Genomic DNA, 26,600 nt, shown 5'->3' on the forward strand with positions numbered 1-26,600 from the left:
TCTGCCTGCTCCCCACCCCCAGTGTTCTAAGTCTTTAAAAGAAATAGTTTGTCTTAAAGGGTGGACATTTATAGCATCCTTAGAGCAAAGAGTGAGTTAGGGGTGTGTGTATGTGTATGTGTGTGTTTGTGTGTGTAAAGTATAAAAGGACAGCTCCCAGGAGAAGCAAGTCAGTTGTGGGTCAAGTTCAGTGAGTTTTTACCGTCTCTGCTCTACTATTCCCTTCCTTCTGGGCATTACATGCATTTATCAAGAACTACTTATTTCTCCCCCTGGAGGAGACTGCAATAGATGGAGTCCCAGGACTGGCTCTGGAAGAAGAGCCTGCTCCTTCCACCAAATAAGCCTCTGGGCAACTTTAGGGCAACTGCTCTGCAACTTTCTAACTCTGACAGGTGGAGTCACCAGCCAGTCAGTGGCAGACGTAGGATTGGAACTCAGGTCCGCTTACTGGAGGCTGGCTTCTGCTTCCTGTGCAATGGCTATTGAGACACCACCTACCCACCAGGAGGGATTCAGGAGGCTGCTGGAGGTGGCAGCAGATGTCCCAGCCACAAAAGACACTGGCTAGAAGCACCTCCACATGGGCCCCTTTATTCAATTTCTTAATTAAGACATGTTTATGCTATTCTTGTTTTAAAGAAAAAACAAAAACAAAAACAAAAAAAAACACTTCTGCCACCTGTGGGCCAGCTTGGAGTGACTGAAGGGACAGACGCAATCCAGGGAGGCCACATAGAACTGAGAATTCCTGCAGTGTCTGTCCCATCTGGCCCTCTATCCGAGGAATGATGCCCTAGGCTGGGCGCCCAGGAGTAAGGCTGACTAGCCATGCTGCGTCTGAGAGGGGAGATCCTATCCTCTGTGAGGCTGAGGCTTGCCTTTGAGGAAGGGGACAGGATGGGAATTTCTGAGTCACATGAGGGAGTGGGTGCCAGAAACACAAGGGGGGCCGTTCGTAGTTTTCTGATCTATTTGCTGTTAGTTTCTTGCACACACTGCACTATTTTCCATACCTCTGTGCTCAGCAGGTGCCCCTTTGCCCCTTACAGTACCTGTACTGTCCTTTCTTAACTAGTCTATTTCTCCAAAGCCAGTTTGGAGGTCACCTTTTCCAGGAAGTCCCCGCCACCATCACTCACAGTCCCATCCTTGTGCTCCGCAAACTGCATCCCTCTGCTTGTTTATCTGGCCCCAGTGTGTTGCCACCTCCAGGACTCTCCTTAGGGTTCCCTGAGGATAGAGCCTAAGTCGTGATCATCTTGTGTCCCTGGATGCCCATCCCAGAGCCTAGTGCCTGGCAGGGGCTTAAAACCTGGTGCTGGAGCTCACACGGTGCCTGAATTTTCAACCGAAAGAATACTTGGCTCAGCCTTGCCCTGAAGAATCCTTGAGCTTTCGTTCTCAGGAAAAGGACACATGCGTGGGGTTCGTTCTACGGGACTTGAAATAGAGAGCTGGCATTTGCCGAGCACCTGGATTCCATGCCAGGCTTCCTGCATATGTGGCTTCGTTTACATGCCAAGCACGCATCTCCTTAAGGCTCCTGCACTTGCTGGTCCCTGTGCCTGGAACATTCTTCCCCCAGCCCCCACCTGGCTTCCCCGTTGCCTCCTTTGGATCCCTGCTCCAATGCACTGCCTGCCAGTTGCCCCTGCTGCCATTCCTCCCCTCCCCCTTCACTCTGCTTTGTGTTCCTCCCCAGTACGTGCCACCCTGTACGTGCCGTCTGTGTGGATAGCTGCTTATTCTTGGGCTCCTCAGGTAGATTTTTGTCTGTTTCATTCACTGTATGTGTTGAGTGGAACAGGGGCTGATACATAGTCAAGGTTCAATAAGTAGATATAGAATAAATGCATTGAATTCTTGCAGTCCCCCCGTCAAGGTATGGACTATCTTCCCCATTTTATGAATGAGAAACCAAGGCCCAGAGAGGTAAATTAACTCGACGCAGCCCACACAGCTTATCCAGTTGGCAGAGCCAGGATTGAAATCCAGGCTCATAGAGCTCCAAAGTCCTACATTCCTCCCCCAACATGCACTACCCTCCCAGCCCATGATAAAGACAACATTTATTGGGTGTCCCGCTGTGCATATGCTGCACTACAGTGTGTAATAAGGAAATGCCAAGAAGAGGGAAGTTCTTTCATGATGGATGACAGGGAAGCCCTTAACAGCTCTCACAAGTGCATCAGCTTATCCCAGTGAATGCACTTTACACAGGGGTGCTTAAGGCTCTACCTGGGACTTGGCATCCGCTAAACTCCTCCTATGTGTGTCACCTGTTCTCTTTCCAGTTACCGTTCACTCTGCAAAGCGGGGCACCTTTCCCCTCCATTTTACAGATGAGGAGACTGAGACACAGAGAGGTAACACTTGCCACAACTCACATGGGTCGTGGCAAAATTCGAATTTAGAAGACTGCCTCTTTCTGAATACCACACGGTCCTTTTCTCGCCACTCCATTAGCCTCCACCTGGCTTTGCAAGGGGGAAAATGAAAGTATAAACAGGTTGGGAGGCAGCAGTCCAAGTTGAGGTAGTCTCCCCGCAGTGTCTTCTGACTCCTTCCCTGTGTGCCTCTGGGTTTCACCTGGAGTGAGGGCTGGAGGAGAGACTCGATTTAAGCTGCAAGTTGGGTTTAATCATTAAGTTGGTCCACGCTTGACCAAGCCAGGGGCTTTTTAGTGTTAGCTCAGTCCTCAGGCATCCTGGAGCTTTGGGGTGAGAGATGCCAGGGACATGCCAGAGCCTGCCAGAGCAATGCCCACATTATCTGTATTCAGTCCACATTAACATCCCTGTATAGGAGCTCTCTTTGCCCCCATTTTACAGGGCAGCAAATGAAGGTTCCAAGGTCAAGGACAAGGATACCCAGCATGTAAAGAGGAGAACCAGTCTTCCAAATTTGGGTGGATGATGTGCAAATGCTGCGTCCAGACTGGGGATGCATTTGCACCTACTCGGGGTACCCCCTGAAGACCTCCTTTCTCTTTAGGGCCTGGATGAGGAGCCCTGTAGCTACTGAACCTTGCGGCCAGATGTGCTGCTGCCTGGCTGCCCATCTGAGCGGCAGTGATAATGCTGCTAGGTCCACTGGCTTCCCTGGCCTGTGTTAACCCTTGGTCGCCTCCATGGCAATGGCTGCCCAGAGAGCCAATGAGGACCCTCCCCTTTCTCTTTTCACCCCTCTACCTCTTTCACCCAGCCCCAATTCAGAGCTAAATTGAGCTTTCTCTGACTTAGTCCTCCCCATCAAGAAATATCTCTAGCTAGGCATGGTGTTGCACGCCTGCAATCCCAGCACTCAGGGGGCTGAAGCAGGAGGATTGCTGTGAGTTCAAGACCAGCCAGGTCAGTCTCAACTACTTAGTGAGACCCTGTCTCAAAAAACCAAAAAAAAAGAATCATCTCTAGAGCTGAGCTGAGATTCCTGAAGTGATAGTGGTTCTTCCACCAGCTCTAGAGCCTACTGGGCTATCGACTGTAGTCAGGGGCTGGCTAGCCAAGGCTCCTAGTGATCTGCAAGGATGCCAAGGGCTGGGACTGGGACAGGGCAGTAGAAGCAGCGTGATCTTTCCCATCAGGAAGTAGGAAGAGGGAATGGGATCTGGCCAGCGTATAGGGAGAGTGGAAAAGTTGCTGGAAGTAACTGGGCTTCCTGTCTACCCTCGTTTGGTTGCTCCCTTGGCTCCCTTCTCTTTCCCTGGCTGTGGGAGCCAGGGCAGGCTTCCTGTAGGAGGGGACATCTGAAGGAACTTCAGCTGAGCACCTGCCCAGCCTAGTGTCGTCTCCTGCCTGTCTAGGTGGCTTGGTCATCCCATGGCACCAGCATCATGGGAGCCTGATGCGTGCCAGCACAGGGTGCAGATGTGGGGCTTGCCTCCAATGGAAGAGGGCACTGTGTGCCCTGGAGTGGGCTGAGCAGCTGGTCCCATCACTGGCGAGCACAGATTCTACAACCCTGTCCCAGAGAGGGAAAGGTCAGCACCCAACTCCCCAAACCAGGCAAGGTCACCGAAATGCTCTGTCTACTGTTATTAACATCTTTAATAACAGAACAAGAAAAAGTTAGTGTACTCACATAAGGTAGTTTTGCTTCTTAAACTTTTGCTTCAGTTGTGTATATGTATGTGTTGTGTGTGTTGCAGTAGTATTCTCCTTGGTGGGGTGCAGTGATGAGAGCTGGGGGGCACTGGACTAGGGCAGGAGAGAGCTGGTGCCAGAGCCCGGAGCCAAGTCCTTGAAGTCAGGCCACCCCTTCCCCGTGGTGTGACCCAGCGTTCCCGCCATGAAGCAGGGAGGACAGGGGCCGCTCCCTCCGGGGCACAGTGGTGAGAAGTGAGTGGACAAAAGCAGGCGAGGGTCCAGCTCCATGCCCAGGATGGCACTGTCATGGTTATTGTTTCTGCCAGGGAAAGAGAGCCCCTAGTGGGTCCTGTCCCTGGTGTCTCTGTTGGGCCTGGCTGACAGGTGACAGTGAGCCTGGACCCCAGAGGCTGGAGAGGGAGGCATCCTTTTCCTGAGCACAGAGAGCAGTCCTTCCTGGGCACGGCCTTCTGTTAAACAGACTGACAGTCTGCAGTGCATGTTGTTCCTGTGCTGACCAAACCTCCGGCCAGTGAACACAGTCTGGGCTTAGGGAATCAAGTTCAAGAGGGAGTGACCAGCAGGGACACTCAGTTACAGTGGTGGAGGGGGGACACAGGGCAGGCTCTGTGGCAGAGGTACTCTGTCCAGTGGAGGCACCTCCGTGGCCAAAGGGCTGATGGAGGGAGAGCAAGGCCTGTAGGGTGCTACAGCGTTCTGGGTGCATGGTCAGAGCTTGAAGCAGAGTGAGGATGCTGTGCGCCCCTCTGCAGTAGCCAGAGCTCACCCGGGCAGGTGCAGGTGAGCAGAGCTTCTGCCCCTTGCCCCAGCCCAAGCCCTTTACTTGCTTTATCTCACTGCAGTCCTCAGGACTAGCCTTCAGAGGTTTGCGCCTCATATCGCAGGAGAAGACACAGGCTCAGAGTGGTGAGGAGACCTGCCCTGTATCAGGTGGCCTGGGAATGGCCGGGTCAAAAGGGATTCCAGGCCCCTACAGCTGAGTCCTTTCCCTTCTTCCATCACCCTGGCCAATGCCCTTGGTGCCTGTTGAGTCTCCTCTTCTGATTACTGCTGCCTGGTCTTCATCCCCACCACCAGAAGATGCACCTTCTGGAAAATGTCCACCCCGACACCTCACCCCAGGCCTATAGATTCAGTAGCTACATCCCTTACAACTGGTGAGAGAACAGAGGCACAGAGAAGGATAGTAACTTGCCCAAAGGCACACAGCCCAGGTACTCCAACGTGATTCCTCCTAGAGGGAAGAAAAGACTGTCGGGAAGAGGTGAGGGGATCAGGTGGGGGCATCTCCCATCTGCAGTGGAAGTCTTCATAGTATCAAGCAGAAATCCTGCAAGATTAACTTTAGTTGCTCCCCTAAATCCTCGGTTGGTTGACCCACATCCCACCTCTAGGCAGGGGTGTGGCACTCTCCAGATGGCCTGTGGGCACACCGTGGGGAACAGATCTCCAGCCCCCTACAAAGCAGGTAGGGAAGAGCTGATGTCCTGAGGGCTTTCTGGGCAGCAGAGTGAAGGCTGCATCATCCCCAGGAGAGCAAGGAATCCCCATGACATAGGGATCGTAGGGGCCAGAAAACTGCCTGTGGACTTGATGGGGAAGGACACAGGGGACCAAAGACAGACATGGCAAACGTGCGGACATCTCATAGAGGCGTGATTTCAGTTCAGCCAAAGGAAGAACTTTCTGACTGTGGGAACTGTCTAAAAGCGGAAAAGAGGAGGGAGTGCATGTCTTCAGAGTGGCATTGGCGTTTAGCCCAGCTGGGTTCGACATGGCTATTTCAGAGGCCACTGAGCAGCCGATAGATCCTGGATAATTGTCTGTTAAGGAGCCTCTGGGTCTCCCGGGAGATGCTGTCCAGTGCTCATCTGAAATCCTGCAGAGCTCCTCCCAGTCTTTCATTTGCACTCCTGCCAGTTCTGCACGGTGAGGGAGTAGCCCCATTTTAGAGATCAGGACACTAAGGCACAGAGTGAGGAAGCCACCTGCCTCAGCCCAGGTCCTTTCCCTCCTCCTGACCCCCAGCCTGAGCCACAGGTGTTTCCAGCAGGTATTTCCAGCAGCCACCCTTGGAGGGCCCCATTCCCTCTTCCATTCTATTCCTAGGATTCAGGGTGACTCAGAGCTGGCCTCCTGCCTCACCTCTGCTTGGCAGGGGAAAGCTCTTTAATGAGTAAGCCATTTGGAGAACTGGGTGGGCTGGGGGATCTTGGGCTGCATTGGCACTTGGCAGAATGCCCACAGCTATTACAAAGTGTATTTTGTTTGCATCCTCAACATTACACTTTGTTTTTATCACAGTGATATCCCTGGGGCACGTGTTTTCTTTCCTCATACCCTAAGGATGATGGATTTATGAGATGGAGGGCACACACCCAGTGTCTCCAAGGCCAGCTCCACTGGGTAACTTTCCACTCCAGACCGCGGGTCTTCAGTCCTCACACCAGCTTCCTGTGCCTCAAGGTTCCGGGCCATTCAAGGGCAGGAGACAGCAGAGTGGAATTTGCAGTGTCCTGGATATGGTGTAGAACTTCGTCCCACAGACAGGTTGCCTGGGGACTTTGTTGGGACCAGAGTGCTCTGAATCACCATGTCCCACCTACCTCTGGGGGGCTCAGGACACTGAAGACCAGAACCTTGCTCAGGCTCCCACAAAAATTATACACTGGAGATTTACACTGGGGATTTAGCTCTGTGGTTCCACCACCTGCCTTGCAAGCGCAAAGACTTGATTTTGATCCCCAGTACCCTCCAAAAAATTATACACTGGATCTAGGGCTGGAACCCCAAGAGAGGTAGGGGCATGACCACTTGTTTTGGAGGCTGTCCCAAGTGCACATTCCAGGACCATCATCTGTAAGCTGTGTGACCCAAGGCAAATTGCTTTAGATCTCTGGGCCTCCATCTTCTCATCTTTAGAATAAAGATAATGATGACATCTCCTTCCTTCATGAGCTTGTGACAATGACTACCTAGGAGATTCCACAAGAAGTCTGAGCCCAGCAGAAGATGAAGACTCCAAAAGTAGCCATGATCTTTCTTTTTGGAGACAAGGAGTCTGTGCTCCCAAAATTGGTGGAGAGAGGGCTGGACATTAGGACCAAATGTCCTGCTGTGTTGCACGTCTTAACCCCTGGAGATGGATTACTTATGCAATTGCTGTTGCAATAGAGAAACAATTCCATATTATGTCCAAGAGCATGCATGGGCTTTGGATTCAGGTGTGACTGTGCCCTTTACCTGCACCATGACCTTGGGCCACCGCTCCTCACAGGGCACAGTGTCCTTGTCTGTGAAATGGGCTCACAGGGCTCTAGAGAGCTCAGGTGTGTGGGGTAGAGATGATCTCAGGTTCCCAGAGTTTGTAGCTGCCAGTACACATCCTTGCACTTCCGGGGGAGGGGCAGAAGGGCAGAGGTCCTCACAGGTGTCCCGCAGGTGTCTTGGTTCACACCTAGCTGCTTTCACGGGCACTGCAGGCATCTGCAGCGTGGTGAGTGTGGGGAGAGTAGGGGGTGGCATAGTGTCATCTATTAGAGGCACTCATCAGTCAATTCAGGGGGCCTCAGAGCCAAAGAGAACGGGAAGGGAAACATTAGCTGTGTGTCTAGACCTGTGCTCTGTTACTTCCCTGCTGAGATGCCTTTTACATTTTTCCCAAAGCAGCCATAGCATTTTCGTCCCAGCCCTGGGAACCAGGTTGGGAAGGGCTCAGATGCCAACTTCCTGGCTGCGTGGCCCCGGCAGCTCTCCCAGCCACTCTGAGTCCTCCTTCTTCTCTAGCAAGGGGCCTGGAGCAGCCAGCTCAGCTCCTCCAGCACTGTCAGGAAAAGCATGGGAGGCCTCGAGGCCCCACTAGGAGATCTGCCTCTCCTATCACTCCCCACCCCCGGTTCTTTTTCAGACCTCAGGGACGCTCGGCACTGGGGCTCCATCCCCCTGTCCTGTGATCAGTCACCGCTTTCCTTTTTTAGATGCTTTGCTTATTGTTCATCCCGAGTTCCACCAAACTGTGGCCTTTGCAAAGCTCAAAACAAGCTGATTGATGACATCTACTGCCACCCCTGCCCACCCCCAGCCAGGCCTTCCTTCCTGCACCCCAGCCGGGCCATGGCTCACCCTCTCTGCCAGCAGGCAGCTTCAGCGGCTTGCACATAGCCTAGCCTTTTGTCTTTCCACCCTGTGCTGGGCTTGGGGCAGACATCTCCTCAGTAGGCACCGAGGACAGGACCAGGCCAGGACTGTGGCAGCTGTTAGAAGTAACATTTGAAACCTAGACCGATTTTCTCACTTCTGCTGTTCTGGGTCATTTGGACAGGCAGGCAGGGGAAAAGAAAAGTCCAAGGATTGAATCTCATTCTTTCACAGGGCTTTCTTCCCAGCCCCAAATCCACCAGCAGCCCCCAGAGCTTTCTGGGGGACTTTGCCCTCCTCCGCCAGGCCTTTATACCCTTTGTGATGCTGCCCCTGGCTCCATCTCCATCCTACCCATCTTCTGCCTTGCCCTTCTGCAGTTTAGCAGTGCTGAGTTCATTCTCATTTCCAGGGTTCCACTGGTAATGGTTGTCCTGCCTGAAATCCAGGTCCCGTTCTTGACCAGCCCTTGTGCTGAGCGGTTCCTCTGACCCTGCATGCAGCCCATGTCTGTGTGTCCAGCCCCGCTGATGTCTCTTAGCTCCAGGGCAGGGACTGTGTGTGATTTGCTGGCATGCATGTCTGTCCCTGCGGCCAGCACGGGCCCTGGCACGGTCAGAACAGATGCTCTATAACTGTCAGCTGAGGAGGAAGTGAGGCACTGAGGAAGGAATGAGGGACATTCCCGCCACCCTCACACCATGGGGGCCCTAACCGTGGGAGCTGGCGCCTGTGAGATTGAAGTTTCCTGGGTCCCTTTATCAAGAAGAGACCTTAGCCAAGGGGCCCAGCAGAGGGTTGGAGCCAGCTCGGAGGGGGCTCTGGGGTGACCTCACCCGCAGAGAACTCTCACATCAGAGATGCTTGGGGCCACTTAGGCCTGGATGGGGTGGGCTTCCCCAACCAGCAGCACACTGTGACCTCCAGCCTCCCGTGACCCCGTTCACCTCGAGGTGTTGGCAGGCGGGCTGTTTGCAAAGGGGAGGAGAGGGTAGCTGGGACTTCCAGCACGGGCTGGCCCTCTTCCTCTGGGCTTGCTGCTGGCCAGACTTCTGTAACAGAGAACAAAGTCCCAGCAGCCAGCTTCTATACCCTGGGCTCCTGTCACTGTGTGCTCGGCAGTGGTGAGATAGGGCTGGTTATTTGTTTTCTAACCCGCTTCAAACCTACCAATAGAAAGGACTCCTTACAGCCAGAGGACACCAGTAACCTTGTCCTTCTTGGTATGGCGAGAGGTTGCTTTTCCCCCTTTCTCTGAAGCACATGCAGACGCACACACTCACACTCATACCCCATGCTTCTTCCTACTGACAACAGTGCTTGCCTGTGTTCGGTACTTGGGCAAATGTCACTTCAACTACAGATATGTCGCTCAAGGTCTGCAGTCCACAGATGCATGTTGTAAGGGTCCAGGAGACCCTGAAGTTTGAACATCAGGTTGTGTGTTTCCAGGCAGACAGGCTGCTAGTAACAGGGTCCACTCCACCTCTGACCTGACGGTTACACACGGCTGCACAGAAGGGCTGAGGTGTGGGGAAGGACCGTTGCAGAGCCTTAGTTTCTGCTTCTCATAAAGGAAGAGAGTAAGGCTGGGAATTCAGCTCAGTGGAGCTGCACCTGCCAGGCAAGCATAAGGCACTAAGTTCAATCCCTGGTACCAAAAAAAAAAAAGAAGAAGAGGGTAAAAGCTATTCTGTAAGGTTGTCCTGAAGGTGAAGCCCCATAAACAAAGGTGCTCACCTGGCACATAGTAGGAGCCCTGGGAATGTGCTAAAAGGGCAGGGCAGAAGAGATGTTTTCCCGGAGTGACCATTCCCTTTCCCCATAGAGAGGAACCCACTGAAAGTCGCAGCCAGAACGCCATCTGCTGAATGCCAGTGCGCAGTACTCCTGGGCATCCACAGCCAGAGCTGCCTGAGTGTTTGCTTCCTGCTCCCCTCCTGGCAGTTAATGCCATTTCCTTGGGCTCTTTTTAGATCAAAGGAAGAGCTGGGCTGGAGAGATGAGTGAGGACCACAGCACGCATTTGGGACACTGCTGGCATGGCTTAAAAATAGGGTTCTGTCCTTGAACACCACGTGGAAGCAACTCAGGATTTTTGAAGGGCCTGTCTGGCCAAGGTCATGAGCCTTTGGGGAGAAACCTTTAGAATATGTTTCCCCTGCATCACTGGGAGGCATCTGTGACCCAGAAACGAACCTTTCCAAGTCAAAGGCCTAAATAAGGTGGCTAAAGGGAGACCAAATTTCTAATGAGCGCTAAATGTGCCACACGCTGTGTCTGGTGAGCTTGCCTTCTGTCATCCTCACGACAATCCGCAAATAGAGGTGATTTTTACTAGTTTTCTAGGTGTCCCCAAGGCCCAGAGAAGTTAAGCATGGACCTCAGGATCACAGAGCCAGTAAATGACAAAACCCAAAGTTAAGCCCAGGTCTGTCTGACTCCAAGCTCGTGCTCTTTTGAACCACCTCTCAAATTGAAATCTAGCAATAAAAATCTTCAAGAGATGGAGGTGAGGGGCTTATGTGCTGGCTGGACTATGATGAAGTTTATTAAACATCTACTGTGTACCAGGACTTCTGCTGGGATCTTTCTGTGATCTCACTGCCCCTGCCAACAGCTGAGATGGGTGTCTAAGGTCACACACCATTTACAGATGACAAAACTGCAGCCTTGGGAAGTGACTTGTTCAAGGGCCTTCCTACAAATTAGTGGCAAAGCACAGATCTTAGGTTGACCTATCTTCCAGAAAGATTTGCCTAGGGCTGGCCATGGCAACACTAATTAGCAATGGCAGATTCCTCACCCCCCTAATCATCCCAAGCCATGCCTCATCCACCCCAAGAACCTTTGAACACGCGTTCAAAGTTGGCGTGGTACCTTTGACTAAATGTTGTAGAGGGCCCCCTGGCCGGGATGCAGTTGGAGCATCCCTGGTTACCATGAGGGCTGGGAAAGGACTGTTTCCTCCTCCTCTGAACCAGAAGGACAAATACAGAGGTCTCCACCATATCCCCAACTCACAGAAACCCCCCTATTCGTACACTCCTTGCACCCAGGCCCTGGATGAAATCAGAGGGGGCCTCCCTAGCCACTCGCAGCACCCTCCCTGAGCTGGTGGGGGCCTTGGCATTTCTGGGGACAAATGTAGTTTGGCCCTGGCCTGGTTTGGGGCTTCTTCCTGGCAGAACACCTACTCCCCAGAGACACTCCATTTGAGCCTGGCCCAGATGCCAGCAGCTGAGGACCTCTGACCCCACAGATTGAGCCATTTGGGGAGGGATACCACGCGGACATTTGGATTCCTGATGGACTATTCTGCAGCCATGGAAGGGCCATGGCGAAGGTGTAGAGCCAAGTGGGGAAGTGCTGTGTATGTCGAGTTCGAGAGGAAAGGGCAGCGTGCAAAATGGGCTATATGCTCTGATTGCAAGAAAGTTAGAAAAAGTACTTCGTGCTTCTCAGTCCTTCTGGGACTCGGAAGGACGTCAGGACTGGGGAAAGAGCACTGATTCGGGGTGAGATGGAGCTGGGTTCACACTTCAGGTCTGCTCTTGCTACTGTGTGATGTGCCATTGCTGCCTAGAGTCTTGTTTCCCCCTAGAAAATGGGGTCAGTAATCCTGCAGGTGAGGTCTCGTTTTGAGCATAAGCTGCAATCATACTGGAAGCTTTCCAACACGGGTCCTTTCCAACATGGGCGTATCATAAGGTTCAGATGATGATTCTGTCCTGGGTTGGGGGCTGAGACAACAAGTTGCAGTTAAAACTTCGATTCGAGTCAGATGTGATCACGGGAATATGCAGGTTGGCAGAGTTTTCTCCTCTTGCCCAAACTTTCTATAATATGGCTGTCGTTCATTGCAGCAACTTCAGTGTTGCAGTTCAGGTTTCCTGCTGACATCTCCACATCAGGCTACTCTAGGTCTCCTGGAGTCCACCTCCATATTTTCCTGTTCCCTGTAAGAACAAACGTCTTTCCCCAAACCCAGCTAAAAGCAGATGTGGGTATGCAATTTAGGGATCGCTTATTGTTGTTCTTTTATTTTCAGCATCTCCGATTTGTGTAAATAGCACATTGTCTTAGAACAGTTTCACTCTGCTTTTCTTTAGCACATGTCAGGGCTCTGGCCTCAGAGAGGAGGAAAATAGGAGTGTTTATCCCTCATTCTCTGGAGGAAGTTGGATCATATAATCAAGATTAAACAAATATGTAAACGTTGCCAGTGTCTTGACTGCATTTTATCCTAACATATAGTTGGGTTTGCAAGACACTTCCCCTTACAGTAACAAAGCAGTATATCTCCTGGAGCAGCCCGGCCTTCATTGAAATTGTCAGACTGCTCCAGAGGAACATCTGCTTAGAATTCCCAAGCTGTTTTGTAAGGGAACTCAGGTGGAGAGATAAGGTGGGGGTGGGGCGAGGCAGTTTAATCAAATCAGCTTTCTGATCCATGGTCATATTTTATGCTTCCTGGAGACTTTGCCAGTGGAAGAGGACCTTGGTCTGTGAGCACTGCAGGAGGTTGGGTGGCTCAGACGAGGCCGCGGTGTGTGGAGGACACGGGCCTCTGATGTCCCTACACAGCCTCTGCTGATGGTGTGCACTGTGCAGCCTGCTTGAGCCTTGTCCTTCTGAAACAGTGGTCCTTTCTCTTAGCCTGTGGTTCTGGAGATGGCCTGCAGCCTAGCTCTGAGCCTGCCCCTCCATCACAGGCAGCCCCGTGGGGAGCCCTGTCATAGCCCTTTCTGCCCCTCAGCCCTGCAAGACAGTGACACCTGACCCCAAGCCCCTCTGCCACAGCTGCCCTCTAGTCCAGGAGGCTTGACTCAGTAGCTGAGGTCCTTTCCTGGCCCTCCCCAGAGGTCCTCTGCCTACGGTGGGCTGAGCAGTCACACGTCTGTGCTCCGAAGCTTCAGTAGTCACTTCTCAGAGTGAAGCCGTTAAAGAGCTAGTGAAGAATTCTAGGGTCCCCTCATTCTCCTCCCGGACTATTTCTGGAATTCTGCTTCCCCTCTGACACCACTTCGGCTCCACCCTCCACTAGCTTCCTTGTCCCACCAGCACAGTCCTCCCTCGGGGCCTTTGCACCTGCTGTTCCCCCTGCCTGGAATGCTGTTCCTCAAATACCTTCATTGCTCACTCCTTCACCTCTTTGAGGTCTCTGTTCAAAAGTCACTCATCAGAGGGCTGGGGATTTAGCTCAGTGGTTCCACTGCCTGCCTGGAAAACGCAAGGTCCCAAGTTCAATCCCTGGTACTGAAAAACAAAATAAAAACAAAAAAGACAAAACAAAAGTCACCCATCAGAGAGGCCCTCCCTGTAAATCCTATCTAAAATAACATCTTCTCTCTGCCCCCTCCCTGTTACATTTTTGTCGGTAATGAACCTCTCTAGGGTACGGAGCAGGCTTATTTATTGTGGGCCTTTTCCCACTGGAATGTCAGCTCCATCCATGTGGAAGCCTTGTCTGTCTGGGGAACTGCTGTCTCCCAGTGCCTACCATGATGTCTGCCCCTTACTTGACACTCACGTAAGAGTCGTTAAATGACTGAATGACAGAAACGTTTACGTTGTTTGTTTTTTTTCCTAAAGTGGGGCCTTGGCTTTGTTCCTTGCACTTTGTCTTCTGTGGGGCAGTGGTGTCTGATTGAAGAGGGGGCTCCCAGCTTCCCTGCAATGTTCCCCAGCTCAGTGAGCAGGGCTCCCTTTCTCCATGGGCTGGGGAGGAGCTGGGGCATTTTCTCCATCCTGGCCCCCATGTGCCTCGGTATTCAGTAAACCCACCGCCTCCACCAGAGTGCCAAAGCGCAGTGTGGGCTGTGGCTGGCGTGGGAGGAGGGTTCCTGCTGTGGCTTCCCTTTCTCCAGGGCTGCCACTTTCGAGGCACACCATGGGCTGCCTGTGAGCTAGGAGAACTTGCCATGACAATGGCTCTGATGCAGCAGTGAACTTCAGCCTGCAGTAATCACCCACCTGCTGCCTCCCGGGCCTGCCCCTGGGTGGGGGAGGTGACTACGCTCCCTCAGCACTGAGCCACTCCGGGCCCTGACCAATAGCCAGAGCCTCTGAAAGGAGACCACCCTAGATCCTAGAGCAGAATTTCCTTAGAAACAAACCCCAAAGGTGTGAGCTCCAGAAATGCCAACTTGCTCCCAAAGAATGCTTTCCTCTTCTGTGGGTAAAGGGAGGGTGACCACATCATCAGGTTGTTAACGGCCCGTGACACTTCACACTGCCCGGTAGTGGTTAGGGGCTTCGTCCAGGTGTCTGTCAGGGGCTGGGTGAGTTAAATTGTGCTGCCATTCCACAGGCAAGGAGATCAGCTAGAGAACTGAATGGCTTGTCCTGTATTACGCAGCCAGGAAGCACTGGAGAGCTGGGATTCCAGGCTACCTCGGGGAGCCCAAGAGAATGCTCCCAGTCTGTGGCCTCTCGTGCCTTGCTTCTGAACAGAACCCACACAGAGAAAAGGGGCCAAATCCCCTCACCACTGCCCAAGAATCTTGGGCTCTCGCTACCCTTGGAGGAACTCTGCAGCCCAGAGATGGCCTGAGGGATTTGGTGGGGTTAGAGAAGTCATTTGATCCCAGGCTGGCTGTGGTGACAACCTCACTGGTATTAGTCTGTGTGAGAGTGGAACAGCTCTCATGCTTACAGTACACAGACCCACAACCTCGAACAGCATTAGGCCTCAGTTTGGCCTTCTGTGGAATGGGTAGAATGCTCTGAAAAAAATGGGAGTGGTATCCATTTGGTCTAGCCTGAAATCTCAAGTTTATCAATGACTTTTCTATTAAGATGGAATTTAATGTAAAAATGATTATAAGACGACCAGAGCCCTAACCTTCCTGCCTGTCTCCTCCTGCAGACCCCAGTCCCCCGGCACGCCTTCTGGCCACCCGGCCCTGCTGCGGTCCCGGCCCCGACCGGCGCCCAGTCCTGGGTGAGGCCCCGCGCTTCCATGCTCAGGCCAAGGGCAAGAACGTGCGGCTGGACGGCCATTCACGCCGGGCCACGCGGCGCAACAGCTTCTGCAACGGCGTCACATTCACGCAGCGGCCCATCCGCCTGTACGAACAGGTGCGGCTGCGCCTGGTGGCCGTGCGCCCTGGCTGGAGTGGTGCGCTGCGCTTTGGCTTCACGGTGCACGATCCTTCACTCATGAGCGCGCAGGACATCCCTAAGTACGCTTGCCCCGACCTGGTCACACGGCCTGGCTACTGGGCCAAGGCGCTTCCTGAGAACCTGGCACTACGCGACACGGTGCTGGCCTACTGGGCCGACCGCCATGGCCGCGTCTTCTACAGCGTCAATGACGGCGAGCCCGTGCTCTTCCACTGCGGAGTGGCCGTGGGCGGCCCGCTCTGGGCTCTCATCGACGTCTATGGCATCACCGACGAGGTGCAGCTCCTTGGTAGGTGGCACGCCCTGGATGGGGACTGGGTGGGAGGTACCTGGGTGCAGGATCTCTGGGCTGCCGGCAGTATGCAGATGGATCAGATCCAGCCCATGGTTCGCTGGGGAGACAGACAGATGTAAGTCAGCGCTCACACAGGAGGCAGCACCATGCAGAATTCCTAGCGTTGAGAGCTCATTGCCTACACACACACACAGTCTACCCTTACAACTTGAAATTTGTTTTTAATTGAGGTAAAATTCAAAGCGCGTAACCAGATGGCCCTTTGTTGCCATCCGTAACCTCTGTCTAGTTCCAGAACATTTAACCCTCCCAGTGAACACCAGTACCCACTTCCTCCCTGGCACCACCAGCTTTCTTTCTGTTGAAGACCTTAGGTCTTAGACCTGCAGATTGCACCTGAACCAACCAGTCTTGACTTCTGGGTGAGTAAAGGGAGAGCAGGCTTCTCAGGGGTCTGGAGACTGCCCTACATGTCACTCACCTGCAAGGAAATGCACAGATCTAACTGGTAGGTTTGTCCCTTAGCCCGGAAGTTCCCACCTGCCGGAGTCAGCCCCCTTCTTCCCTAGGGGGAGCCTTCTGCTGATTTGCCACAGAACTTCACCTAAGTGGGATCAGACAGTGCATGTGCACTTGTGTGTGGGTTACTCAGCACAGTGGTTTGGCATTCACTCATGTGGTTGCAGTATAGACCAGCAGTTTGTTCCTTTTTGTTGCTGAGGAGTATTTCACAATATGGACTTCCACAGCTAGTATGTCTGAATGTTTGGGTTGTTTCTGTTAGTCAGCCTTATATCTTGAAGGAAACCCTGGCTTGGAGTCCTTGCCCTCTGCCCCCACCATTGGGCTCAGGGGAGATTTGCACATCCAAGCCCTTTCCTCCAAGAAGAAGATACTAGAACTTCTGAGTGGTTGGGAGCCTGCCCAGGCGTTGGAGTTACAAAGCCCTCAGTCTAGACTTGGCTCCCCACTTCTGAGCTGTGTGGCTATGGCCAGCTAGCTAGACCTCTCTGTGTCTCAGTTGTTTCATCTGTAAAACAGGTTCATGATGGCACCTACCTCATGCCTTGTTGACAGGGTTACATGAGACAGTGGATGCAAGGGGTGCAGCCAGGGCCAGCTAAATAGAAAGCACTTGAGATATGACAGCTAAGAACAAGAATCTCTACCTACTTGCAAGTGAGTCGGGCCACACGTGGGTTCCAGTTTACCCACCCTCCTTGCCGGGGCCCAGCTTGGGTATTGTAACTGTGTCTCCACAGCTCTTTTCTGTGAAAGGTTTTGGCATTTCACCTCCAGAAAACACAGGTCTCTAAAAGCTCCCAGAGCTCTTTATTCCTGTGGCACAGAGAAGCAGCCGCTCCTCCTCCATCTGCCCATCCATAGCCCCTGTCTCCTGGTGCAGACAGGGTGTCACAGCCACATGACAATCAGCACAATTGGGTTTGTATTTTTAAAAAACACAATTTGGAAGGAGTGTTTGATGGTGTAATGAGACAGTATAAATCTGGGGGACCTGGACTCTTCCCACACACTTTTCTTTTCTGTACTGGAGATGGAACCCAGGACCTATGCACTGAGCTACGTCCTCAGCCCTTTTTTAATTTTTATTTTGAGTCAAGGTCTCACGAAGTAGCTAAGGTACCCAGGCTGAACTTGTGGTTTTCCTGCTTCCGTCTCCCAGAGCACTGGTTCTCCCTTTTCATTTGCTTATTCAGCAAAACTTCAGGTGACTCCAACAATGTTCTGTGCCCCTTTGAGGAGAGAGGCAGAGTCCACTGGAGTGGAGTGTCTGTAATGCAGCAGAACTGAGCCTGTTTCCCTGTTTGCAAGTTGTCCCTGAGCTGTGCTAGTGATGGGCTCTCCCTAGCACAGGTGTCACAGGGCAGTGATCACACAAATATACAATAGGAGGAAACAAGATCAGAAGGAACTGCTTCTCTGGGTGTTGGGACCAAGATGAATGTCACTCTTCTTATATCTATAAGAGTTACCTTTTAAAAACATATATTATGTAAAATATTATATATATATATAATAATTTATGTAATATAATATATATATATAAAGAGAGAGAGCTTTTATTGCTTTTAAAATTTTTTTTCCAGTAGGGGGAACAAACTGGTGACCTTGAGCTTGTGAGGCAGGTGCGGTGCCACTAAGATAGATCCCCGGCCCTTGTATTGCTTTTATAGTCAGAAAAAGCAATAAAATTGTTTTCCTTACCAAAGGTTACATGCGATCATGGAGAGGAAGTTTCTGGCATGTGATTTCTGGCATATGATCACCATGTGTAAATGTTTGTTTCCCTCTCAAGGGAAAAGCAAGTTGACATGTGTCGCATCTGGGGAAAGGAAGGCTCAGTGATTTTTGTTGCTTTTTTTTTTTCTTCCCAAGTTAAGGATGATTTATAGCAAGGGGTAAGTGTAATAAACATAAGAAAGGTATACAGTAATGATTTTGTATGGTTTAAGAATAGGCAATACATACCTGTCTGTTGTCAGCACCTCAGAAATCCTCCCAGAAATCTCCCAGTTCCTGGGAGAGCTTAGCTTCCAGATGGTGGGGTCTCCAGAACCAGTAGATGCACATAGGCCAGCTGTGTCCATGTTCTCTGGAGCCCTCTGGACTCCTGTCCATCACGAGGAACCCATAGAGGTTCTCAGCTGTGAAGTTCCAGGATAGAATGCCCCTTAGGACCTCTCCATCCCTCCCTTGCCTCTCTCAGATCCCAATGGGCAAAGTTTAAAAACCAAAAGCCAAAGATGGCATCTGGGCAGAGTTGTCAAATTTAACAAAAAAAATTTTTTTTTTAAATTTAAGATAATGAAAAAAAATTTTAGCACAAGTTTTTCTTGTTCTAAAATATTTGGAACATATTTATGTGGGGGAAATGTGTTTATCTGAAACTCATATGTATGCTGGCATCCTGTATTTTATCTGGCAACACTAGTCTGGGAAACACCCTCCCATCTTGTGTGTGGGGTGCAGTTAAATTGCCCCAGAACTTGAGCCAAAGGTAAGTGTCAGACATCTGCAGGGTCCAAAAGCCTCAGAGGGTTTGGACCTGGTGGTACAGCATGCTCTGCCCAGAGTCTTCCTGCCCAGGGCCCAGCCACAGCAGGGAATGCTGCATCTGTGGGACCAGGCCCTGGACTATCCAGTTAGGTAGAGTCTGAGGTTCTGAGAAGGAAAGCAACCAGCCAGCCTCAAGCATCCAGCATGGAAGTGGCAGAGCCAGGATTAGAAGCAGTTATGTTTGTCTTTAGTTTACTCTTTACTTGTTTCTCCATCCCAGCTGTATATTGAGATCCCTGAGGAACTTTCAAAGTCCTGTACCCAGACTAATTAAATCAGAATCTCAGGGGGAAGAGGTCTTCAGACATCTGGATTCCCCTGTCCTCAGGTGACCCCAGGGGACAGCCAGGATTGAGATCCCAAGGACCTGTGTGCCTGGGTACATACTTTCCTCCTTTCCTGTTGGAAAGCTTGGGTGCCAAGCTGAGTGCCTCAGACTCCTCCATTCAGGTGTGGCACTATCATTTGCCCATGCAAACTATGAGCCCGTCACCTGCACATGCAGCGCCTTCTCATCTCACTTCCCCGTTATATATTTCTGTGATCATTGTCCTGCCTGTGCCAGGTGTAGCCCATTATAGTACATCTGAGGGATGACTGGCAGATAAGGGAACTGGGCCGCACATTTGCTAGGTCCCACTGGCATTCTAGCTGACTCCCCTTCCCAAAAGACACACAGAACAGCATAGGGCTTCCGTGAAGGGTTGCTGCACACACAAAGGTTGAGCATTTTGCTTCATTTCCCGTTTGCCAGGCACCACGGTAGTGGTCACCACATAGTGCCTCTGTCCTTCCTCTGCCCAGTGGCAGAAGGCTGGTGAGACTGAACAGGCAGTGCCAACCCAAGGCCATGATATTGCAGAATAAACTGTTAGGAATCTCAGGTTACAAGTGACAGGATCATGGGTCATTCTCCTTTAAGCAAGAAAAGGGAATCGATCGCTCATGACTAAAATGCCAAGGAACGCCAGCTGCTAAAGAACGGCACCTGGCATACTTGTCCATCTCCATCTCCTGCTCCTCTGCTGCCTTTGTTGGCTCCCTCCCAATCAGGCTCCCTTTGGGGCAGAGGGAAGGCACCAGCTGCTCCTGGCCCATGTCCTGCCAGTTTAACACATCGGCGGGCAGGGGGAGCTGCCTTCTGGAAAGGTCTGGGTAAGGTCTCAAGACTGAGCCGCATCCGTCCGACCTGGTTCACACACCCACCCCTGAACCCATGTCTATGGCCAGGGGAATGGGATAGAGTGATTGGCCAGCTCAAGGAACCCCTTCTCCTCAAGGTAATGAAAAATGGGTCTGGTACACTTCTCCCCAGAGAAAACATAGTGCAGGTACAGAGGAGAGTGGATGCCAAGTAGCCAGAATAACAGCCCTCTTGAAGGTCATTGACTCACCTTTCTAGCAAGCATTGAGACCGTTGGTTATCACAGTTGCCTCCTCACCACGGATACCAAAATCCACAGGTGCTCAAGTCCTTCCTGTGAAATGCCCTAACCTAGCACATCCTCCCATATACTTAAATCATCTCTGGATGACTTATACTGCCCAATACAATGTAAAGGACGTGTAAATAGTTGGTATGGTATCGTTTAGGCAATAAGGACAAGGGAAACATTCAGTGCGTGTTCCATACAGATGAAGTTGTTGTTTTAGAATGTTTTCCATCAGCACTTGGTAGGATCCACTGATGAGAAAACTGCCACTTGTGATCCATACTGGGCACTTACATGGCTAATGTTATTATTCTCTACTAGAACCTGATCTGGCTGGAAACAGGAGCATCCTCATTTGCAGGCTCACTGTAGTTAGATGACGTGGCATTGACCACTGCTGTTTTCTCCCCAAATAAGCCAGGCTGCAGCCTGATGCCCACTCTCTGCCCAATGGTAAGGCACTTGCTTGGCAGGATGGACTACAGAGTTATTCTTCCCCCATCTGGAGAATCTCCACTCTGGGCCTGCCACCTGTCCTTCCAAGGGCCCCTGTGCCAGACATGATGCCATGCACCTTGTTATTCCAGAGTTCCCCCTGTTTATTCCCCCACCAGGCCGATAAGATGTTCTACTTTCTAGGTGGGGAAACTGAGGTCACAGTCAGGACTGACTGAGGACCAACCAACATCTGCCTACCCCGGTCCAGTTTTCTTTGGTTGACAGAAGAACAGCATCTGGATCAGTGTGGGCTCAGTGGCTGACAGACTGATGATCAACCCTAACATGCCTATCCTCACATTCCATCTCTTCTCTCCTCGAGCCCTCGCACCCACTTCCTGGGTCCCCTCCTTCTCTGCCTGCCTTGCAGTGGCCATGGCTACTCCTGGCCCCTCCAGCCTGTTCCTATTGTACATCCATTTTTCTCAGTCTCTATCAAATCATTCCCATGAGTGCATTAAAAGAGCTCTGATAGCTTCCATTGTTTTGTTTTGTTGTAGTGCTAGGGACTAAACTCACGGCCTCACACATGCTAGGCAAGTGCTATAGCCCTGACCCATGCCCTCACCCTGCTTCTATCTTTTTAAAGAGCCCTTGACAGTCTCTTCCAGCTGCAACTGCCTCACTTCTCTGCTCTTTTTCAGAGCAAATCTTTCTCAAAAGTATTGTCCCTACCACCCTCTCTATCTCCCTTTTCAGCAGGCGGCACAAGTCCAGCCTTCTGTAAACTATAGCCAGGCAACCCTGTCTTTGATCCTGCACTGCCAGTCATCTCAGCCTCTCCCTGTCAGTCCAGGTGGCTTGTCCTCCACTTCTAGAAAGCTTCTCCTCACTTCTGAACCTTTCCAGCTCCTGGTTCTCTTCCCACCTCTCTGCTGCTCCCCCACTGCCTGTCCTGCATATGTTGAGAGTCCCAAGATTCTAAACAAAGCACACTCTTGACTTTTTACTTCCTTAAACTGCATAATACAAATGCATATAGAAACAAACACTGCAGACTTGTGAACAAGTTACCATAAAGTAAGGCCATTTCTCCTTATCTACCCTCTTTGTCCAGATGACCTGAGCCCATCAGCCAGCCTTGAATGCCCCACTAAGCTGTTGGCTTCTGTGTTAGTCTGTTTTCTGCTGCTATAACAAAGTACTAGAGGCTGGGTATTTTAAAGAAAGAGGATTTATTTAGCTCATAGTTTGGGAAGTTCAACGTCCAAAATCAGGCAGCCTAACCCATTTGACCCCTAGTGAGGGCCTCATGGCAGATGGCGTCATGATGATGGGAGCCTGTATGGAAGATATCACATGGTGAGACAGGAAGCCGGAGGGCTTCAGAGGTCAGGCTTTTTTTTATAACAGCCCATCCTTGGAGGAATTAAATCACTCCAAAAGGCCAGCAGCAATCCCTTACAAGGGTAGTGCCCCCAGAGACATTGCGCTGAGCTCCACCTTCCAAAATTTCCATCACCTCAATACCACCACACTTGGGACCTAGCATCCAATACAGGAACCTGGGGCGGACAAACCATGGCAGCTTCCAAATTCATATCCCAGCCCTGACGCCGGCACTGAACTGCAGCCAACCCTCTACCTCCCATCCTTTCCCCTGCTGGCTGGGAAACATCCCACCTCCTGTTCCGCCAGCCCTCCCATTACCAGCAAACGGCCTCACTCCCTTGGAAGATCAGTGTAAACACACAGGGTCCTCCTTGCTTCTGCCACTCCACTTGGCCAGCAACTTCTGTTATTTCTGTATCCAGTGCATGGCCGGAATCAGCCCTCTAGAGACTAGGTTGCTGATGGGTGGGTCCCTCAGCCTGCAGTTCTTCCTACTTTCATCTTGATCTTCATGCAAAGATGATTACTTTGGGGATATAAATTCTGCTTTACTTCCAGCTGCAGATAAATTTGAGCTAAGAGAGAAAGGAGAGGGAAAGAAAGGAAAGAACTGGGCTTCATCCCAGGCCCAGGCCCAGGCCTGGAAGAGGCCAAAGCAGAGTGGGAGGTTGCCCTGCCACTCCATCCTCTCCATGCCTGGCCTGGGAACTGCTGCCAGGTGTGAGGATGTTTGTGGGAGGAGGGTGCCTGGCTTTGGAATCACATAGCCTAGATTGGAATCCCATTTCCTCTGTGACTGTGAGACCTACAGTAACTCGCTCCACCTGCAGTGTTCCCACCATGAGATGTACCAGTTCAGAGTCATAGAGGATAGTGGTGAGGGCAAAATGGAGGTGCTTACACATGTATTTGAACCTGAGGTACTCCGGGGCATGGCTGTGTGTACTTTCATCAGGTCCAGAGAGGACATGTGGAGACAAATCACAGGTTAGAAGCTGGGTGGTCTTGATGTGCTGCCTTGCTAACCTCTTGATGTTACTGGACTTCTGCCTGTCACCTACAGATTCTCCACAGAGAATTATTGAGACATGGATCCTGACATGTAATTCTTAGGCCAGCACTGTGCATCATAGGCCAAGCTGAGAGAGGGAAATAGCCATTGAGGACAAAGTTCCTTACATAGGATGAGGGGACCCTGTCTCTTCCTGAGGCTACAGCGCACTGGGTCCCAGTTTGTGCTGCCATTTACATTATAATACAGCTTTATGAACACACCAAGCTTCTAGAACTGTGTTTACACTTGCTTAGTCACTTTCTTCATTGCTGAGACAAAATACCCACCCCACAGCAATTTAAGGAAGGAAAGATTTGTTTCTTCTCCTTGGAGGAGAAGCTGTCTGTGGCCTGACAGCAAGCAAGCAGAGAATGGAGGATCTAGGCGGGGAGATAAACCCTTCTGGGCCATCCTCCCAATGCCCTGCCTCTTCTGACCTGACTGGTCTCCTAACAGCAAGTCAGTGATAAGCCTCCGTAACCCAGTTACCTTCCAAAAGCCTCACCTGTGAGCCAGTGAGGCTCTTGAGTGACATGGAGATATAAACCATCTCACCTGCTGTTCCATGTGTATCGAGCACTTATATTCTACTCTTAACTGGCCTCTTCCCCAGTGGCCTTTGGGTCTCAGCCTCTTTATGACTATCAGAGGTCTTTTCTGGTCCACTTTCACATACTTGGAGAATCCTAGCTTTGCCTCTCCCTGGCTGTGTGACCTTGAGTAACTCTGAGACCCAGAGCTCCCCACAAAAGTGTCCACTTTCCAGCCACATAGGATGGTGGCCTGTGGTGGCACTCTTCACAGTTCCTCTGGAGCAGGAGTGCCGTGAACACAGGAGCCACACCTATTTGTTCACCTCCCTTCACCCAGCACTCAGGAGCTCTTGGCACCTGGCCAGGGCTCTATGCATTTTGTTGAATACTGAGCATTCATGGGGGTTTTTGGGTTTGTTTTGTTTTGTTTTGTTTTCGTAGAGGGATTGAACTTGGGACCTTGGGCTTGAGGTAGGCAGCGGAAAGAATTCACATTTTGAACACATACATTCTCTGTTACACTCTTACAAGAGTAATTTAATCTCTAACATGGGGTTTTGGGGCTGCAGGGTGAGTGTTACCACTGTTACTCCCTTTTAAGCTGAATCTCCAAGAGGCAAAATGACTTCTCTAAGGTCAAAGAGCTAAGAAAGCCTGAGACAGGACTTGAACCTAAGTCTGCCCATCAACACAGGCCACACTGTTAACCCAGATGCTACACTGAGGCACAAGCTACTGTGTAGAACCACTAGATGCAAGAAGAGGTGCTGGGATGGGGGGCTGGCTGTGTGGAGCCAAGAGCACGGCCTTGAGCAAGCAGGGGTCCAAGGCAAGCAGAGGCCAACACCTGTAGGCTTGGCCTGGCAGGACAACCAGGGTGGGGCAGGGAGCCCTGGGGCAAGTACATTACACCAAGAAACTCCCAGGAACTTCCACTTGTCTGAAACGGAAGCCTTTTCCAAAAAGGTGCTTGTTTTATTCTACTTTTGTACATTCTTTTTTTGAATACAAAATCTGTATCAGAAAAATTAGAAATTCAGAAAGCTATAAAGGAGATTTCTACCCAGAGATTGCTATCCTCATTCTGCTTTTCACATGCACCTATTTCCTCCTGTGCATATACTAACCACAAAATTAGAATCATACCACTGATTCAGTTTTGTATTCCCTTTTATTCAGTGTTTTATTGGGGGCATTTTCTCACATTGTAATACATTAACTAAAAATTTAATTTTTCAAAAAATATTTTATTGATGGTTTTTAAGAATTTGTAGTAGACATGTTTTATTATACAGAGAAATCTAAGTTTCATAATCTCACCCCTCTGAGAGATCATTACTATGTTCTTACATCCTTTTCCAGAACTTGATTTCTTATGCACATAAGTAAAATGATATAGACACATACTTTTTTAAAGAACCAAGTTGAAATCCCACATCTTCCTCAGGCCATATGTGGAAAAGCATTCTCTAAGATTTGCAAACTCAGAGACAAGATGAGAGGGCCACCTCAGGACCTTCTGAAAGGGGTTATCAGACCACCTCATCAAGGCCCCGTTGCAGCCTGTGTTACTATGCCAGAATTCAGGTCCTTACCACACTCCCTGATTTTCTCAGGAGCTGTAACTCTGTGGAAGATGTAACTGTGGAAAGTGTCTGGGGAATGTGGTTTGAAGAGCATATTATGACTTCATTGTGTATTGGGCAAACTATAAAGGAAGACCCTCCACCCCCCCATGATACAAACTACAGAATAACAGTAACATTTAACTATGTCCTGGTTAGGTAGGGCTTTACATTTCAGAAAGTTTTTCTTGTGTACTTATTATGGGTAACAAGAGTATTTTTATCACCAAAAATCTTGAAATTACTTTTAATGACTGCGTGATTGCTTTTTCAGTATGGTGGTCAGTATCTCTGAGATATCTTGCTCATTCTATTGGCTCATTCATCCAATGAACTGTTCTCCCTAAACCTGGAGAACATGGGGTGAGGAAAAACCCTGCTCTCCAGGGACTCACATTCTAATTAGGGAGAGGGAAAATAAAATCATCTACCTAAGTATGAAGACCTGTATTATCTGAATAATAAAGTGTTTTTATTTTTGCTCTTTAAATACTATATAACATCGTGAACATTTTTCCACATCACTAAGTTATCCAAAAATACTTTTTTAAAGCTTCACCGTAGTTTTCGGTTGTATAGAATGAGCGGCTCTCTTGTAGAGATCTTTTGCACGTTACCCTTCTGGAAACCTGCCCCACCCAGCCATTGGGCTTCATGCTGCCATACAGTAGTGTGGGCTGCCCTGGGCCTGCCTTCTCTGAAGCAGGGTGTGAAGCATCCGGACAGCCTAGGTTCAGGTCAGTCGCTGTGTGCCTTTGGTCATGTTCCCTACCCACTCTGCTTCAGCTCCCTTGATGAATCATGGGGAGTATCAGTGCACACCTTGCAGGGTCGCTGTGAGAGTTAAATGAGGTATTGTGTGAAAGACCACTAGTACCTACTGCATGCCAAGGCCACCAAGACAGGGTCCGCTGTTTTCACTGAAGTTTACGTTCGAGTTGGAGAGATAAGACACTAGGGCTTTTCCTATGCCCCAGACGGTATGAGAACTTCTGGAGGAAGGGGATAAGGAGGAAGAGAAAGGGTGAGAGGGGAAAGAAGATCAGTGAGAGGAGAAAGGAAGAGGACAGAGAAAGGGGACAAAAGGAGGGAAGAGGGGAGGAAAGAGGTGGGAGAAAAAAGGAGCGGGAAGGCAGGAGGGAGGGGAAGGGTTGAGTGAAGAAGACTGAAGAGGTGGAGGAAGAACAGACAAAAGGGAGGAGGTGTGTTAGGTAGGAGGCAGGGAAAAGAGCAGGAGGGTGACAGGGGCAGAAAAGCTTAAGAGTATGTTCAATTAAACCAAGGACTGCGCTTAGTTAATACAGCCGTGCGCACCTTGGCTCGCTGCGCACCAGCCGGCCCACACAGGGGTGAGGGCTGGGGGGCCCGGGCCTGCGGC

The 26,600-nt window shown here is 50.7% G+C and overlaps 1 protein-coding gene across 1 annotated transcript in view; it reads left to right on the top strand.

Annotated features, from left to right (window-relative positions):
- Positions 1–6,393: 6,393 nt before the first annotated feature.
- Positions 6,394–26,600, top strand: part of Neurl1b (neuralized E3 ubiquitin protein ligase 1B) — a 26,127-nt gene continuing 5,920 nt past the window's right edge. Inside the window, exons 1-2 of the mRNA XM_019207223.2 lie at positions 6,394–7,438; positions 15,118–15,663. Of these exons, the coding sequence (XP_019062768.1) occupies positions 7,252–7,438; positions 15,118–15,663 (733 nt within the window). The 5' untranslated portion in view covers positions 6,394–7,251. The remainder of the gene's footprint in view (positions 7,439–15,117; positions 15,664–26,600) is intronic.

Source organism: Fukomys damarensis, unplaced genomic scaffold (genome assembly GCF_012274545.1).
Source record: "Fukomys damarensis isolate Sample0158 unplaced genomic scaffold, DMR_v1.0_HiC HiC_scaffold_9, whole genome shotgun sequence".
NCBI classification, from domain to species: domain Eukaryota; kingdom Metazoa; phylum Chordata; class Mammalia; order Rodentia; family Bathyergidae; genus Fukomys; species Fukomys damarensis.